The following is a 16,004-nucleotide window of genomic DNA, read 5'->3' on the forward strand; positions in this document are numbered from 1 at the left end:
TTTGCACCACACCCAGTGCTCCATGCAATATGTTCCTTCCTTAATACCCACCACCTGGCTCCCCCAACCTCCCACCCCCAACCTCTTCAAAACCTTCAGATTATTTTTCAGAGTCCATAGTCTTTCATGGTTCACCTCCCCTTCCAATTTCCCTCAATTCTCATCATCTCTCCATCTCTCTATGTCCTCCATGCTATTTGTTATGCTCCACAAATAAGTGAAACCATATGATAATTGACTCTCTCTGCTTGACTTATTTCACTCAGCATAATCTCTTCCAGTCCCGTCATGTTGCTACAAAAGTTGGGTATTCATCTTTTCTGATGGAGGCATAATACTCCATAGTGTATATGAACCACATCTTCCTTATCCATTCGTCCATTGAAGGGCATCTTGGTTCTTTCCACAGTTTGGCGACCGTGGCCATTGCTGCTCTAAACATTGGGGTACAGATGGCTCTTCTTTCCACTACATTTGTATCTTCGGGGTGAATACCCAGTAGTGCAATTGCAGGGTCATAGGGAAGCTCTATTTTTAATTTCTTGAGGAATCTCCACACTGTTCTCCAAAGTGGCTGCACCAACTTGCATTCCCACCACCAGTGTAAGAGGGTTCCCCTTTCTCCACATCCTCTCCAATACATGTTGTTTCCTGTCTTGCTAGTTTTTGGCAATTCTAAGTGGTGTAAGATGGTATCTCAATGTAATTTTAATTTGAATCTCCCTGATGGCTAGTGATGATAAACATTTTTTCATGTGTCTGATAGCCATTTATACATTCATATTTATAAGAGCTTTCAAAAAATTCCTAAACACCGTCATTTTATGATCCTTTCTAAAAAAAAATCTTAAATTCTTCACTATATTCATTCACTACATTGAAAAATGCAAGGGGACATTTGATAAAAGGGGACAAATGATAAAAGATCATTTTATTCTTTATATTAGTTGGAAGAAATTTCAGTTCCCACTAATATAACATACTATGATTAAGTAGGTAATGTTATCTTATCATCAGACCACCTCACTCTACACTGCTGGATCAGTCACCTAACCTCCCTCTCAAGATAACCAATAGCACTTAATATGAAGAAGTGATATGGAAGAGTTTAGTTTCTAATAAAAGCTTCCACGTTGGGTAGAATGTTAAGTGAGCAAGTAAGCTGGGATCTATATTTATTGAAAGCAACCCTGTTACACTGGTACATACATACCATCTTCCTCAACTCCTGGTTGGAAACAATAATGACATTTGGTGGGTCCCCAATGGCAGTGGCAGCTCCTCCAATATTTGTGAAGATCACTTCTGCTATTAGGACTTGTCTGGGATTGAGGTTGAGCACCTCACATAATCTGTCACATGGAGGAAAATAAAAATAGTAGCCATGCTATTCAATTGACAAGCCCATGTGCAACCTAAATATTCTTAAAGCACTTGCTTGTACAGGACAGGTGCACACACATACACACACACCTCTAAGAAATACAATGTTTGGGGATAAACAAAGACAACAATGTTGCAGTTAACGCTCAGAATTGCATTTCTCTGAAAGTTAAATGAAATTGACCATCCATCTTAACCACACATGTGGACATATACCCCATAAGACTCCCCACAGATCTGGAGGGAGCACATTTCCCTGAGTGCATGCCCTGGCACAAGTAAATGGTGCTGGCCACCAGATCCCTCTGAGTCAGGGGTGGGGCAGCACACAAAGTAACAACACTCAGTAACTCACACCAAGCCTACCACCCTAATTCTTTACCCACCTTCTCTTTCTCAGATGCTGAGCCCTTAAGGTGTCTCCTCACCCTTCCTGTGGACCTCCTACTTGGAGAAGGAGTACACATTCTACAGTTGTGTGTACCTACCTTGGCTGCACACTAGATTTGTCTGGGAACCTTTGAAAATCCTGCTGTCCAGCCCCGTGACAGATCAATCCCTGGGAGTGGGTTTGGACAGACAGCAGCATTCTACAGCTCCCTAGGTAGATCCAGTGAGCATGAAATTGAAAAACATTGCCTTAAAGAAGGTTTGGGAAACATATCATGGCCCACCACACCTACACATCAGCAGTGCCCACTTCTATACAGAAACCAGGCTTTGGGTCTCCAGGCTGCTGCAGTCAGGGGCCCTTCCTACCATCTCCCAGCACAGAGCATAACCAACAGCACACCTAGGTGTGGGGTGGGGCAGTAATCTGCCTACAGAGCTGTGTGTAAGCTGAAGAGGAAATGGTATCCAGGAACCAGGGACAGAAATGAATCCAAAAAGAGGATCAGACCCCAAACAGTAACAGCAGAAAGCTCCCAGGATCTGCCTCCAGCAAGAAAATAGCGTACACTAATCAATAATGCTGGAGCAAGCACAGAGATGGCATCTGATGTAAATGGGCTTAGCCGTTTAACAGGGAAGAATAATGCTACTCCAGACAGAGGCAGAATGTGATTAAGCTCATAAAGTCATGAATACTACGGTAATATAAATAGTGAATCTGAGCACACTAACACTTGAATCTTGAAAGATGCCATGTTTAGATAATAAATGGAATTGCTATTCTCACAGAAAATTACAGAGCTGGCTCCTGGAACCATGAGGATATAAACAAATCCTAGCAAGGCTGAGGGATGCCAGGAATATGGGCTTCCTCTAGAAGCCCACTCTCACTGGAGCTGCCATCAGAGAATGCAATGAATGAGATGCTAGGACCTGGCACATGTAGGCAACACTATGGTTTTCAAATCAGTGACCGCAGCAGAGTCGCCCTGGTTGGAGGGGGGTGAGTGTGGCCTTCCTCTTGCCCCCTGAGGTCTCCTTGAAGCAGAGTTTGGTGCCTGCCATTAGTAGTACATTTACAGTTTAGAGCACCCTTTAAACACGTTCATTCTAGCCTTCATTTGCCCTCAGAAGAACCCCACATACTAGGAGGTGCCACGCTCCCCTCACAGGAAGCCTGAGTCCAGTGTTCCTCATCCCAAATCTGTGCCTAAGTGCACAGAGGGGACAAGGCAGCCAAGTTTGCAGGAACTTAGACAAAAAACCAACTCTCCATACTGTAGGCTGCACCCATGGGGACTCTGTCTGCTCTCTGCTCCTCTCCACCCTCTTGCTCCTCTCCCCAAACTCTTCTCTCTGCGCCAATTCACTCCACCTCTGAGAGTAAACATTCTTCAAATGCCAAAGACGCAACCTAGAATTAGTACTGAGCCCTGGAAGTAGCCCTTATTGATTACTTTGAACTTGCTATGCCTCATGCCTCATGCCTCATGACCAGGAGGGTCTCTTGTCCAGCATAATCCTCAAAACACTAGCTTGAGTTAGTCCCTTTGATGGTACAACCCAGATTAGTGTAGCTAAAGTGACTTGTCTGGGACCCTTCATTATGTAGCTAGCTCCCCTCAACCCCTAAAATACCTGCTTTCCTGAGACCAGCCAAACACCAGAATATGATGGGTCCAAGCAGGGAAGGACCATGATATGCTGGGGAACCAACCTCAAAATCAAGAACATTAAGTATGGATAAATGGGGATGGCTCAGTAGGTTGAGAGTCCAATTCTTGATTTCAGCTCAGCTCATGATCTCAGGGTTCTGAGATCAAGTCCTGCATCAGGCTCCAAGCTCAGTACAGAGTCTGTTTGAGATTCTCTTTCTCCCTCTGCCTTTCTCCCCACTTATGTTCTCTCTCTCAAGTAAATAAATAAAATATTTTTTTAAAAGTATGGATAAAATTATAGTTCCATGGCCTTGCAAGAGGCCTGAATAATGACAGGCTCTGAAGCTCAAGCTTCAGAAGATTCAGGGCAACTGGGCTTTGATACTCAATAAATGTCTAATTAATAAAGTGGGTGGAATTAAAAGAAATAAAATGAAATCAAACTGAATCTCTCTTTCCCAAAGTTACCCTGCAAAATCTTTTCAGGCCAGGTTCTGCAACCCTCCAAGGAGCCTGGTGAGAGCAAGATGGCTGCCCCAACCTTCCCAGACCTCCCACACTTCTCTGTCACACCTGTGACCAGTCCAGTGGACAAGAACTTCTGGCACCTTATAGTCTGCCCCCCACCCCTGGACAGAACGCCAGAGTCTTCTGACTCCCACAAGTATTTCTGTGGCCATTGCTGCTGCTGTCATAGCCATAGCCACAGCCAAAACCATAGCCTTAGCTAAGAGCACTGATCACCACAGTCCCAAGGGATGCACAGGGTAGACCAGGGCAAAACAGCAAAGGAAAGTGGGGACTAGATTGAACAGTGAGAACATACCACCATGAGCCTGACCTAATGCCCAGGTAGGGCCAATCTGCCTACCTACCTTATGGTCACAGGAGTAAAAAGCAGCAATGTGGTGACATTGTCCAGGAAGGCAGACAGGACAGCGGCAATAAAACACAACATGATGACCATGGCCCATACTCTTCCTCTAGATAGTCGGTATGTCTGAGATGCACACACATAGAAAAAAACAAGCCAGGATCAGTGGGGTTGAAGAATAAATATGACTTTTCATTAGAGGTTCTAAGAACGAAGGGTCCAAAAAACACTGAATGGTGGAAAAATTTAGACCCATGAATTCCTAAATTTGCTAAGATGAGGAAATGATGTTTTGTACCTGAACTTTCTGAACCCACAATGGCTTACATTCCTTCCCTCTGATTCTCCTTCTCACAGTGCCCTGTGATGGTTCACGGATTACAAGGTTATGGCCCTCTATCCCTTTAACACTATCCGTATTTTATAATCTCCTTTTGGTTAGACAGACTGGGCCATGACCCTTAACCCTGGTGACTTAAATCTTGGGAACTCTTAGTACCAATATTGAGAGGAAGAGGCCAGATATTTGAAAGTACATGAAGATGGCAAAAATCATAGCATAGTTCTATCATTCAGAGTTTGCAAAAGGCTTTCATGAGTAAATAATGTTTTAAAAGAACTTTCCAGTTCAAAAAAAAAAAAAATCAAGCACAACATTAGCCTTTGCATTAGTAAAGCATAGCAAGATCTCTCACCAGCCCTGAGTGTTAGCTCCAGTGCACAGTCTGGCTGTCAGAACTTGCTGGTGGATTCCTCAGGAGTACACTTATAAAAGTGAATGTTTGGATGTTCAATGATTAGAAAGTAATCACTGAAATCATTTCACCAAAAAGCAAGTAATCAGAAGTTGATAACTTAAAATATTTAGATGTTCTAAAATGCAAAACAGTATTTGATAAGTAGCTTTCAACTTGCCAATTAAACTAATGCTACACAAACATTCAACTCAAATACCCCTTTCCTTTATCTCCTTTTTCAGTTTGACGAGAAAAGGGAAGTGTTGCTCAGAGCCACCTAACTCTGTACAACAACTGTACCAGTCTTACAGCTGTGATTTTGAAAAGGAGATGGAACTTTAAAATATTTGCTTTAAAAAAAAAAAAGAAAAAAAAGTATTTGCTTTAAATGGTAGTTTTATTAACTGAATATGTCATGGCAAAAAATTAATTAATTAATTAATACATAAATATAAAATATCACATCAAACCTACCTTTACAGCACAATAATCAAAAAATCCAGTTTCTGAAAATATGGCTACTAAGATCATCTGTGGGGAAAACAGAAAAAGGAGATATGGACAATCTTTGAGCAGTGCACCACACTGAACAGACGTCAGAATGATCAGTTACAGATCTCAGCTCTGGCCTCTGCGTGAAAGCTGCCTCTTCATCAAGCTTCTTGCTCTCTTGCTGAGTGCAGTCCACTAACTTCCTGAATGGAGCAGGTTTGTCCCTCTATATTTTTGTCCAGGGATATATACCCAAGGTACATTATCATTCCACCTAATCTTCACAACAAACATCAGGTATTATCATTACTCTCTGTTGTTGTTTTTTTTTTAAGATTTTATTTATTGGGGCGCCTGGGTGGCTCAGTGTTTTAAGCCTCTGCCTTCAGCTCAGGTCATGATCCCAGGGTCCTGGGATCAAGCCCCACGTGGGGCTCTCTGCTCAGCAGGGGGCCTGTTTCCCTCCTTCCTCTGCTTCTCTGCCTACTTGTGATCTCTCTCTCTGTCAAATAAATAAATAAAAATCTTTAAAAAAAAAAAAAAGATTTTTATTTATTTATGTTAGAAAGAAAAAGAGCAAACAGGGAAAGGAAGAGAGCGAGAGGGACAAGCAGACTCTGAGCTGAGCATGGAGCCTGATGCAAGGCCCAATCCCATGACCCTGAGACCATGACTCAAGCCAAAACCAAGAGCTGGATGTTCAACCAACTGAGCCACATAGTACCCATCATTACTTTGTTACAGACCAGGAAACCAGGGGGCAGAGATGGAAGATGACTTGCTGGCAGTCACAAAGCTAGAAGCAGGAAAGGAAATGAGCCAAAATGTGGCCTTCTGTACCTATGTGTCCACAAAAGCAACAACTAAACATTTTAAGATTTTTAAACAGGGTTAAATTTTGTTTCCTAAAATAATGAAACATTTTCATCACCAATTTGATCAAGATATGCAAAAAAGAACAGTTACACTGAAATGTTTATTCTCTATGTATATATGTATATAAACCAGAACTTGTGCTTCTTTCTAGTGATGTATATAAATCCAGAACTTGTGCTTCTTTCTAGTGATGACACACAGACACTAATAAAAATTATGTCCCATTTACTCTAAATCTAATCAACCAGACATTTCAACCAGCCTGAACTTTCTGGAAAATTCTTTATTCTCTCTCCCAAGATGGCACTATACCAATGTAGTGAAACTGGAGCAAGAAGATGCAGGTTCAAGTACTAATTTTACCACTTAGAAGTAGTTTAACCTTGTACAAACAAAATTATTTAATCCTCTATATTTCAGTTTTCTTGCCTCACCTTTAAATTTTTTATTCCTTGTAAGGCTGTTGTAAAAATTCAATTAAATTATGTAAATTACATAGAAAATAGTAGGTCCAATACTATCTTTCAAATAAAATGCATAAAACAGAAATTTCCAAAAATGAATTTAGACTCAATACAAATATCTATCTCATTTATAGTGACCACTGATGTTCTTCCTAACCCAAATGACCACCTCTACCTGTTGCTGTCTGTAGAATGTGGTGCTTCACTCACTAATAGATGCTTTGCATGGACTGAATTGAACAGGTAGGTCCTGTATGGTTCTCCATTGTTGTGGGAAGCTGGCCCACACATTTGCTGCCAATACTACCCAGAAGAGACAGAGATTTGGGGACTGGGTAAGTAGCCCCACAGGTGGCTGACTGCCACGAAATAAAGAAAAGGCAGGGGGCTGGACAGATAGACTATCTTTCCTCCTCCAAAATTCTAGAATCTTGCTGAACTGACTTCAACTGAGAAAAAAATTAAACCGTTTGTTATGGGCTCAATTATGCCACTTTCCCCAACAAATTCCTATGGTAAAATCCTAACCCTAGTACCTCAGAATAAGTTAAAGTGAAGCCCTAATCCAGTATGACTGATATCCTTATAAGAAGAGGAGATAGCACACAGACACACACACAGAGGGAAGACCAGGTAAAGATACAGGGGAAAGATGTCCTCCACAATTCAAGCAGAGACGCCTCAGAAGGTACCAACCATGCGTACACCTCAATCTCAGAAATCCAGCCTCCAGAAATATGAGGAAATAAATTTCTGTTTTTGAAGCCATCAATCTCTGGTACTTTATTATGGCAGCCCCAGGAAACTAATACAACATCCATTTAAAGGGTTTTTTTACAAACTGTTTCAAATATTAACAAAATGGTAAATATACACTTCCCTAAGTTTTGTTTTGTTTTGTTTTTAAGACTATTTTATGAGATATCTGTTATGTCTTCTTTCTTCTTTGCAGGTGCCCAGGCCCTACTATATACTTTTCAGGACCAAGAGAATTATGAGTTTTTCTTTAAAGCCTAAGTTCATAGCATTGCCTTGCCTCCTTACACCCTACCCAGAGAGGAGGCAACTAGTTTGGATCACATTAAAGCCTACAGTAGCATGGCCTTCTGTTTTGACTACCAGGGGGATAAAAATTACAAAAAAAAAAAAAAAAAAGAAGAAGAAGAAGAAAAAGAAGAAGAAATATAGTAACCTGCTTTATGCAAAGCAGGTCTTTTGTCCAGAAAGAGAAAACCCTCCTTCAGACCAGTTATCTGTTTGGGGGTCTGTTCAAGAACACATGCAGCATTCCCACTGCTGTCCAGGCCCTTATCAGATTTTACTTATTCTATTTAAATCAGTTTATGACACACAAACTATTACTTAAGGACAATTTCTTCCATTTTCCATGTAACTATAGGTGTTTTTCCAATCACCAAAATTTACTTGGTTCACTTATTTAAAATATTCCATTTTATATATTAAGAGAAGTAACTTTATATTTTAAGGTCATTTTAAAATTTTGCTAAATTTTTTAAATGGCAATATTACTTAACTATCAGACAGGCCTACGACTACAATTCTCCACCTAACTAACCAGAGCACCAGTCATTCCATTCCTCCACAGAAGAAACTGTCTAGACCTGCATGAACACTTCTTAATCAAGCCCTAATTGTCAAGCAGTACAATATATTTAATATAATGAAAGATTATCAGCAGTAACAGCAAAAGGGAGGGTGCTGGGTTACAGCAGGCTTGGAGCCCTGTCCCACTGGGAAGATTGTAATTACCATGCCAAATAGCAGGGCCAAGGTCTCAAAATCAATCCACTCCACCACATGGGTCAGGCTGGGTCTCTGCAATCAAAGCACATATTTCCTAATTAATGTTGGACATTATCCTCCTGGTGATAAGTTTTTTTAAAAAATTTGCTATTCTTTATGGCAAGCTCATTCATTGGGCCATAGTCAAAAATACCACCCCCTTGCCTTTGAAATTAGAGTATATTATCAAGGAAAACCACTTGTGACTAAAGGCATAATAATGTCAAGCCTATGCATTTAGTTATAAGAAAAACAAATTTCTTAAATCCTGTCCCTGGAAACTCCATGAACTGCAACCTGAATTGCAGGATTGATCCCTGAGGTTAGTGAGGTCCCCATATATCTTCCTTGGTGTTGGACCATGAAGCCAGGATGGCAATAACTGAAGGACACACATGTCCTACTCATCAGTTGTCCATCCACACTCACTTTTTCTTCTAACAACCCTGCAGAGTAGGGAAGCCTGGAGTCATGGGGAAATGGGAATATGGAGTGTGAAGCAAGGGCACTTCGAGATTCTAGTTGTTGGGAAAGATTGCACTGTGGCTCAGGGAGCTACCCACAGCACAGGCTGTGTGCTACATTAATGTTTTCTAAATTAAATAACTAATACTATACTACTACTTCAGATTTAATAGAAATAACAGTGGCTTATGTGTAAGCTCTAGGACTCTGGGACATTTTACCCTTAAAGTTAGTATTTGTTTATACCAACTCTAGGCTAGAAAAATTAAATAAATAAATAAATAAATAACCATAGCTCCATGTAGTTTTTTAAGCCAGTTATTATTCTTTGGTTGACTGAACAGCCTGTAGTACTGCTTTGCAGAACCCTCCTTTAGATTCTATAGAGTTGTTTTCAAATCCAGTTCTGTGTGCTGCTCCTCAAACAATGGCAGGCCTCCATCTCCAATGGGTGCTTGGCCTCTCCTACCTCCCTGCATTCATTCCTATATTCTTGCCAGATAAGCCACACACAGACACTGATGGGGTGCCATCAACCCCCAAACACACATCTCTAGGGACTTCCTGGTATCTGCAAGACAGAACCCCAACCTCATCATTTCTCACTTCTGCTCCAGGCAGGATGGCCCCCTCTAGTTCCCAAGGGCTGACAGCATCCAGAGTCAACTCTAACACCACTCTGCTATACAGCCCGGGGCAAATGAGGGACCATGATGAGCCTTTCCTCAACTAACATAAGGAATAAAAAAAAAAGTGTTTGCAATAAAGTCAAATGAAAAATATTCATCAATGTTGAAGGGTTTGTTAGTTCATACTTCTAGCATGGTTCCTGAGGGATAAATGTGGAAATAGTATATAAAAGAATGAAAATAATCTGCTAACACTTAGTTCCTGGACTGTCTTTGAATTTTATACTCTATCGAGTGGCAAGCTGTTGATTCAAAATGTTACAACTTACATCTCCTATCACCGCTAGTGCTGCTAATGCCGCAAGGGAACCCAACATGGCTGCCAGGGTTCTGTGAACAATCTGGAAAGGAATATAGGAAATTATTTCATTCTGGTCCACAGGGGTTTAAAATGCACAAAAACCTATATTGCTATTTGTATCCATTAATGTCAGCCATTCTGTACCATTATCTATTGACAAAATAAATAAATCATGGGTCTTGCTGTTTCAGAGCCTGGACACCCCAGAGACACACAAAAATAGCACCAGTCTGCCTTTTAAAGAAAGCTAATTCATTTCCTGAATAATTAGATGACCCAGAAGTAGAAGCAGAAGGCTAAAGTATGGTCTGTAAGGAAGTATGCTGTTAATTGTCATTAATTATTTACCATACATCCCTAGGCAACTAGACCATTAGTTCCACAACATAAATCAATTCTGCCCAATTGCTGAGACTGTTATTAAACCAAAGGCATATAATCAAATGCTTAATCTAATTGAGACTTCAGTGTTATCACTGAATCATGAAAGTACTTTTTCTATTTAATTATAATTCAAATGAACATGAAATTTCTGAGACAAAATATGAAGAAAGGCAAAGATGCAGAGAAATTGGAATCCTCCAACATTGCTGGTGGGAATGTAAAATGGTGCAGCCATTATAGAAAAGTTTGGCAGTTTCTTAAAAAGTTAAATAATAAATTACCAGATGACCAGAAATTCCACTCCTAGGAATTTACTCAAGAGAAATGAAAAAATGTATGTCCAATTAAATTAATTAAATGAGGCCATTAAACAGAAGTGGTTCCAACACCTTGGCAGCCTACATTAAGCAAACCAAAATCTAAGCCTATAATAAATGCCTCAAGGATAAGAAATGAAAATCTAAGGACAACTCATCATAAACAGCCAACTAGACATCCCAAATATGGCAAACACTTAAGCTATAGCTAATCAAATCATTTCCTTGCTGTTTCCCCCTTTTCCCTGTATAAGTCTTTCCCATAACTCCTGTCGGTAGAGCACTCCTAAGCACTCCCAGTTTGGCAATGCCCAATTCAAACTTATTTTGGTCAAATAAACTCTTAGAAATTTACTATACCTTGATTTATCTTTGAATAATTCACATAAAGCATAAATGTTCATAGCAACATTATTAAAAATAGACAAAAACTGAAAACATTCCAAATGTCTATCCATGGTAAGTGGATATAGAAAAAGTAGTATATGTTACAACATGGAACAATTGATACATGCTAAGTTAAGAATGAATTGGGTAAATCTGAGGGGGAGACAAAGCATGAGAGACTGTGGACTCTGAGAAACAAACTGAGGTTTTGAAGGGGAGGGTGGGGGGGATGGGTGAGCCCGGTGGTGGGTATTAAGGAGGGCATGTATTGCATGGAGCACTGGGTGTGGTGCATAAACAATGAATCTTGGAACACTGAAAAAGTTAAAATAAAATAAAAATCAACCCAAAATGGATAATGCAACTGTGAGAGAAATAAAACACAAAAGGCTGCATATTGTATCGTTCCATTTATATGAACTATCCAGAAAAGATTAATTTAGAGAGAGACAAAAAGATTGGGGTTGCCTAAGGCTGGAGGTAACAATAGAGACTGACTGCAAATGGGCCCAGGATGTCTTTATGGGGTGATGGAACATTCTAAAACTGTATCATGCTAATGGTTGCTGCTGTGGTCTGAACGTTTATATCCTCCCAAAACTCATATGTTGAAATTCTAATTCCTAAAATGATGATATTAGAAGGTTGGCTTTTGGGAAGTCATGAGGTCATGAGAGCAGATTATAAAAGATAATAAAAGTGCCATTACAAAAGAGGATCCAGAGAGATCTCTTGCTTCTTCCACCATGTGAGGATACAATGAAAAGTCTGCAACCCAGGAGAGTCCCCTCACCTGACTCCTCATCTTGATCTTGCCTTCCATTCTCCAGAACTATGAAATAAATTTCTTTCATTTATAAGCCAGCCAGTTTGTGGCACTTTGCTATAGCAGGCCTAAGAAATGAATACTGAAAAGTGGGGACACTCCTATAATACCTAAAAATGTGGAAGCAGCTTTGGAACTGGGTAATGGGTAGAGGGTGGAAGAGTATGGAAGGGCACACCAGGAAAAGCCTACATTGCTACTAACAGACCATTAAAAGCAATTTTGGTGAGCACTCAGAAAAGAAAGCCCTCAGAGAAGCCTCAGTCTTCATAGAGAATACGTAAGTGATCATGAAGAAAATGTTGGTGGAAATATCAGTAAAGACCATTCTGAGGAGGTCTCAGCAGAATGAGGAACATGTTATTGGACAATGGAGACAAGGTGATCCTTGTTATAAAGTGGCAAAGGACTTGGTTGAACTGTGTTTGTATCCTAGTTTGTGCAAGGTAGAACCTGTAAGGAAAGAAATTGGCTAACTGGCTAACTGGCTAAGGAGTTTTCTAAGCAAAAAGATGAAAAAGCTGCGTGGTTACTCTTCAGTGCTTGAAGTAAAATGAGATAAGTGAGAAATGACTTAAAGATGGAACTGTTAATCAGAAAAGAAAGAGGGGCTCCTGGGTGGCTCAGTGGGTTAAGCCGCTGCCTTCGGCTCGGGTCATGATCTCAGGGTCCTGGGATCGAACCCCACATCGGGCTCTCTGCTCAGCGGGGAGCCTGCTTCCTCCTCTCTCTCTCTGCCTGCCTCTCTGCCTGCTTGTGATCTCTCTCTGTCGGGTAAATGGATGGAATCTTTAAAAAAAAAAAAAAGAAAAGAAAAGAAAAGAAAAGAAAGAGCACATGCATCCAAATGTTCATGCAGCAATGTCCACAATAGCCAAACTGGGGAAGGACCCAAGATGCCTTTTAACAGACGAATGGATGAAGGAGATGTGGTCCATATATACAAGGGAATATTACTCAACCATCAGAAAGGATGAATGCTCACTATTCATTGACATGGATGGAAGTAGAAGGGATTATGCTAAGTGAAATAAGTCAAGCAAAGACAATTATCATATGGTTTCATTCATTTGTGGAACATAAGGGATTAGCACAGACGACATTAGGGGAAGGATGGGAAAACTGAAAGGAGGTGGGAATGATTAGAGGAGGAGATAAACCATAAGAGACTATGGACTCTGGGAAACAACCCGAGGGTTTCAGAGTGGAAGGGAATGGGAGGATGGGGTGGCCTGGTGATGGTACTAAGGAGGGCAAGTGTTTTAATCAGCACTGAGTATTACACACAAATAATGAATCATGGAACACTAACAAAACTAATGAGGTACTGTATGGTGATTAACATAACAATAAAAATGTAAATTTAACATATAAAAGAAAACTAAGATTTATTTTGGAAAATAAGACCTCTAGTAAAGATACCCCTTCCCTTCTCACCACAAAAGATAAATAAATAAATAAGAAGTTGAATTTGTAATTTTCAGGCTATCCAAACTGAAAAAAGTGAGAAAGTTTATTTAGGAAGGAACACAAAGGTCATGGCCAAATTTGGTAGGGTTATCAGTTTGGATCTGACATCTCAACAGAAGTTAGGAGCTATTCAACAAGACAAGGCAGAGAATAGTCAGCCATCTACTATAGCTTTATAAAGAGAAGCTGAATATGCTAGACCCATAATATGCCACTTTGGCATATTGATTTTTTTTCTAACATCTTAATTTTATTTTATTTTTTTCAGTGTCCTAAGACTCATTGTTTATTCACCGCACCTAGTGCTCCATACAATATGTGTCCTCCTTAATATTATTTGAGAAACAGCTGTTACAAAAAAGACACTCTAAACGTTTTTTGTCCCCCTGAAAAGAAAAAATAAATAAATATCCTATGTGAAAGGTATTTTCCCTATACCAGGAGAATAGATGCCATCCTCATCACCAGAAATAGGGAATTCAGGGCTGAGAAGGCTATGTAAACAAGACGTGTTACTTCACTGACTTACTACCCAAACTCAAACTCTTTTCTCTTGTCAATTCTTCAAAAATGTATTATTTTCTTCTCTAAAATATGTAAAAGCTGGCTACTTTGCTTATTTCTTTGAGTCTCATATTTGGAGGAGGGCTCCTATATGTACAAAATTGGTTTGTATTCTCCTAGTAATCTACCTTCTGTCAACTTAATTAGCAAACTGTGATATAATGATGATAAAAAAATATATCTTTTGTTATTTGGATGACCAACAATTTTTTCTCAGATATATCTAATCTTCATCCACAGTTCTTGAAAACATTTCAGAGCTATAAAAGTGAAATGAGATTAAAGAGTGCACTAGTGTTGATGAGCACCAGGTGTTATACAGAACACTAAATTATACACCTAAAACTAATATGACACTATATGTCAACTAGAAGTTAAATAAAAACTTAAAAAAAAAAAAGGAGTCTACATGTCATGATGAGCACCAGGTGTTATATAGGAGTGTTGGATCACTATATTGTACACCAAAACTAATATTACACTGTATGTTAACTAACTGGAATTTAAAGTGAACATTTAAATAAGTAAATATAAATTAATTAATTAATAATAAAATCAGTGTCTTATTAATGACAGTGACTTTTAGACCCCACTCAAGGGCAGGAAGATCAACCATGTGATTAGAGGATTAAAACTGCTAGTCTCACTCCCCAAACTCCAGAGAGGATAGAGGGGATGAATCAGCCAATAGCCAATGACTTATTTAATCATTATTATATAATTAAACCTCCATAAAAATCCAAAAGGATAGCTTTTGGTCCTTGTTTTCAGAGAGCTTCCATGCTTGGGGAACCAGAATACTTTCACATGCCATCAAGCTGGGACCCAAGCTCCATGAGATCAGAAGCTCTTTTCTTGGACACCTTGCCTTGTGTATCTCTTCACATTCTTTAATGCACCGGTAGATAAAAGTAAGTGTTTCCCTGAGTTTCGTGAGCCACTCCAGCAAATTAATCAGACCTAAGGAGAAAGTTGTTGGAACCTCGAATTTGTTGCCAGTTGGTCAGAAGCCTGGGGCTTATGATTGGTTTCTGAAGTTGGGAGATGACACTGAATGCTTAACCTGTGGAATCTGATTTTATCACTGCGTAGATAGTGTCATAATTGAGTTAAGTTCTCAGACACCAGTAGGGTGTCTGACAATTGCTTAGTGTTAGTGGGGATTCCCATGCTAGAATTGACTCTGAGAACCCTAAAAGATTAGCCAAAGAATGTAGGCTAGAAAAAAAGGAAATGTCTCCCATCTCCATAGTTACAAAATATTACCCTCAGGGGAAAGTGGATAAAGAGTACAGGGAATCACTGTATTTCTTTCAACTCTATGTGAATAGGCAGCTATGTAAAAATTAAACCTTTAATTTTAAAAAAAAAAAAAAAAAAAGGCCTACTTCTCTCCTCCAAGACACTGCTAAACTTAAAACAAGAAGAGAATGTAGGATCCTATTCAGCTATAAGAAGCTTTCACAACAAAATGCCCACGTTAATTGAAAAAGAACAACAGTGCACTGCTCACTGCTCGAAGCACTGAGGATTCAGCAGTAAAGAGACAGGAGTGTCGTGGCTGTGTGGAGCCCACTCCTTGTAAACAAGAAATGAGTGTTTGGTAAACAGAGTGAGTGAGGTCCTGGGCCAAAGGGGCCTTAAAGTATGTCACGGTCAGAACACAGGACACCCAGAGAAGGAGGGGAGAGTCAGCTCTGAATAGGTGTCAGGGCCAAAAGGGGCTTCAGTGTCAGGGACAGAAGGGAAGGAGTGATGGGGCCAGAGTCAGGGCCAGGCAATTGGGCCATGGTCAGAAGAGATTTAGATTTAATTTCATATTTCTCATTCAAAACAAACCAAATACTTGCCAAAATAAGTTGCATGTATTTCCTGCTTTGTACGTGTGTATATGAGAAAGAATAAAGAACAGTGAGAAAGA

At 39.9% G+C, this 16,004-nt stretch overlaps 1 protein-coding gene across 4 annotated transcripts in view; it reads right to left on the minus strand.

The window, feature by feature from the left end:
* OCA2 (OCA2 melanosomal transmembrane protein) overlaps positions 1–16,004 on the minus strand; it is a 455,591-nt gene that overhangs the window by 315,415 nt on the left and 124,172 nt on the right. For all 4 annotated transcript variants that reach the window (XM_059180248.1, XM_059180246.1, XM_059180245.1 and 1 more), the window contains 5 exons: positions 10,104–10,175; positions 8,648–8,713; positions 5,520–5,576; positions 4,310–4,434; positions 1,214–1,352 (listed from right to left, as the gene is read on the minus strand). In XM_059180248.1, coding sequence (XP_059036231.1) covers positions 1,214–1,352; positions 4,310–4,434; positions 5,520–5,576; positions 8,648–8,713; positions 10,104–10,175 — 459 coding nt within the window. The remainder of the gene's footprint in view (positions 1–1,213; positions 1,353–4,309; positions 4,435–5,519; positions 5,577–8,647; positions 8,714–10,103; positions 10,176–16,004) is intronic.

The sequence above is a fragment of the Mustela lutreola genome, chromosome 7, assembly GCF_030435805.1.
Source record: "Mustela lutreola isolate mMusLut2 chromosome 7, mMusLut2.pri, whole genome shotgun sequence".
Lineage (NCBI taxonomy): Eukaryota > Metazoa > Chordata > Mammalia > Carnivora > Mustelidae > Mustela > Mustela lutreola.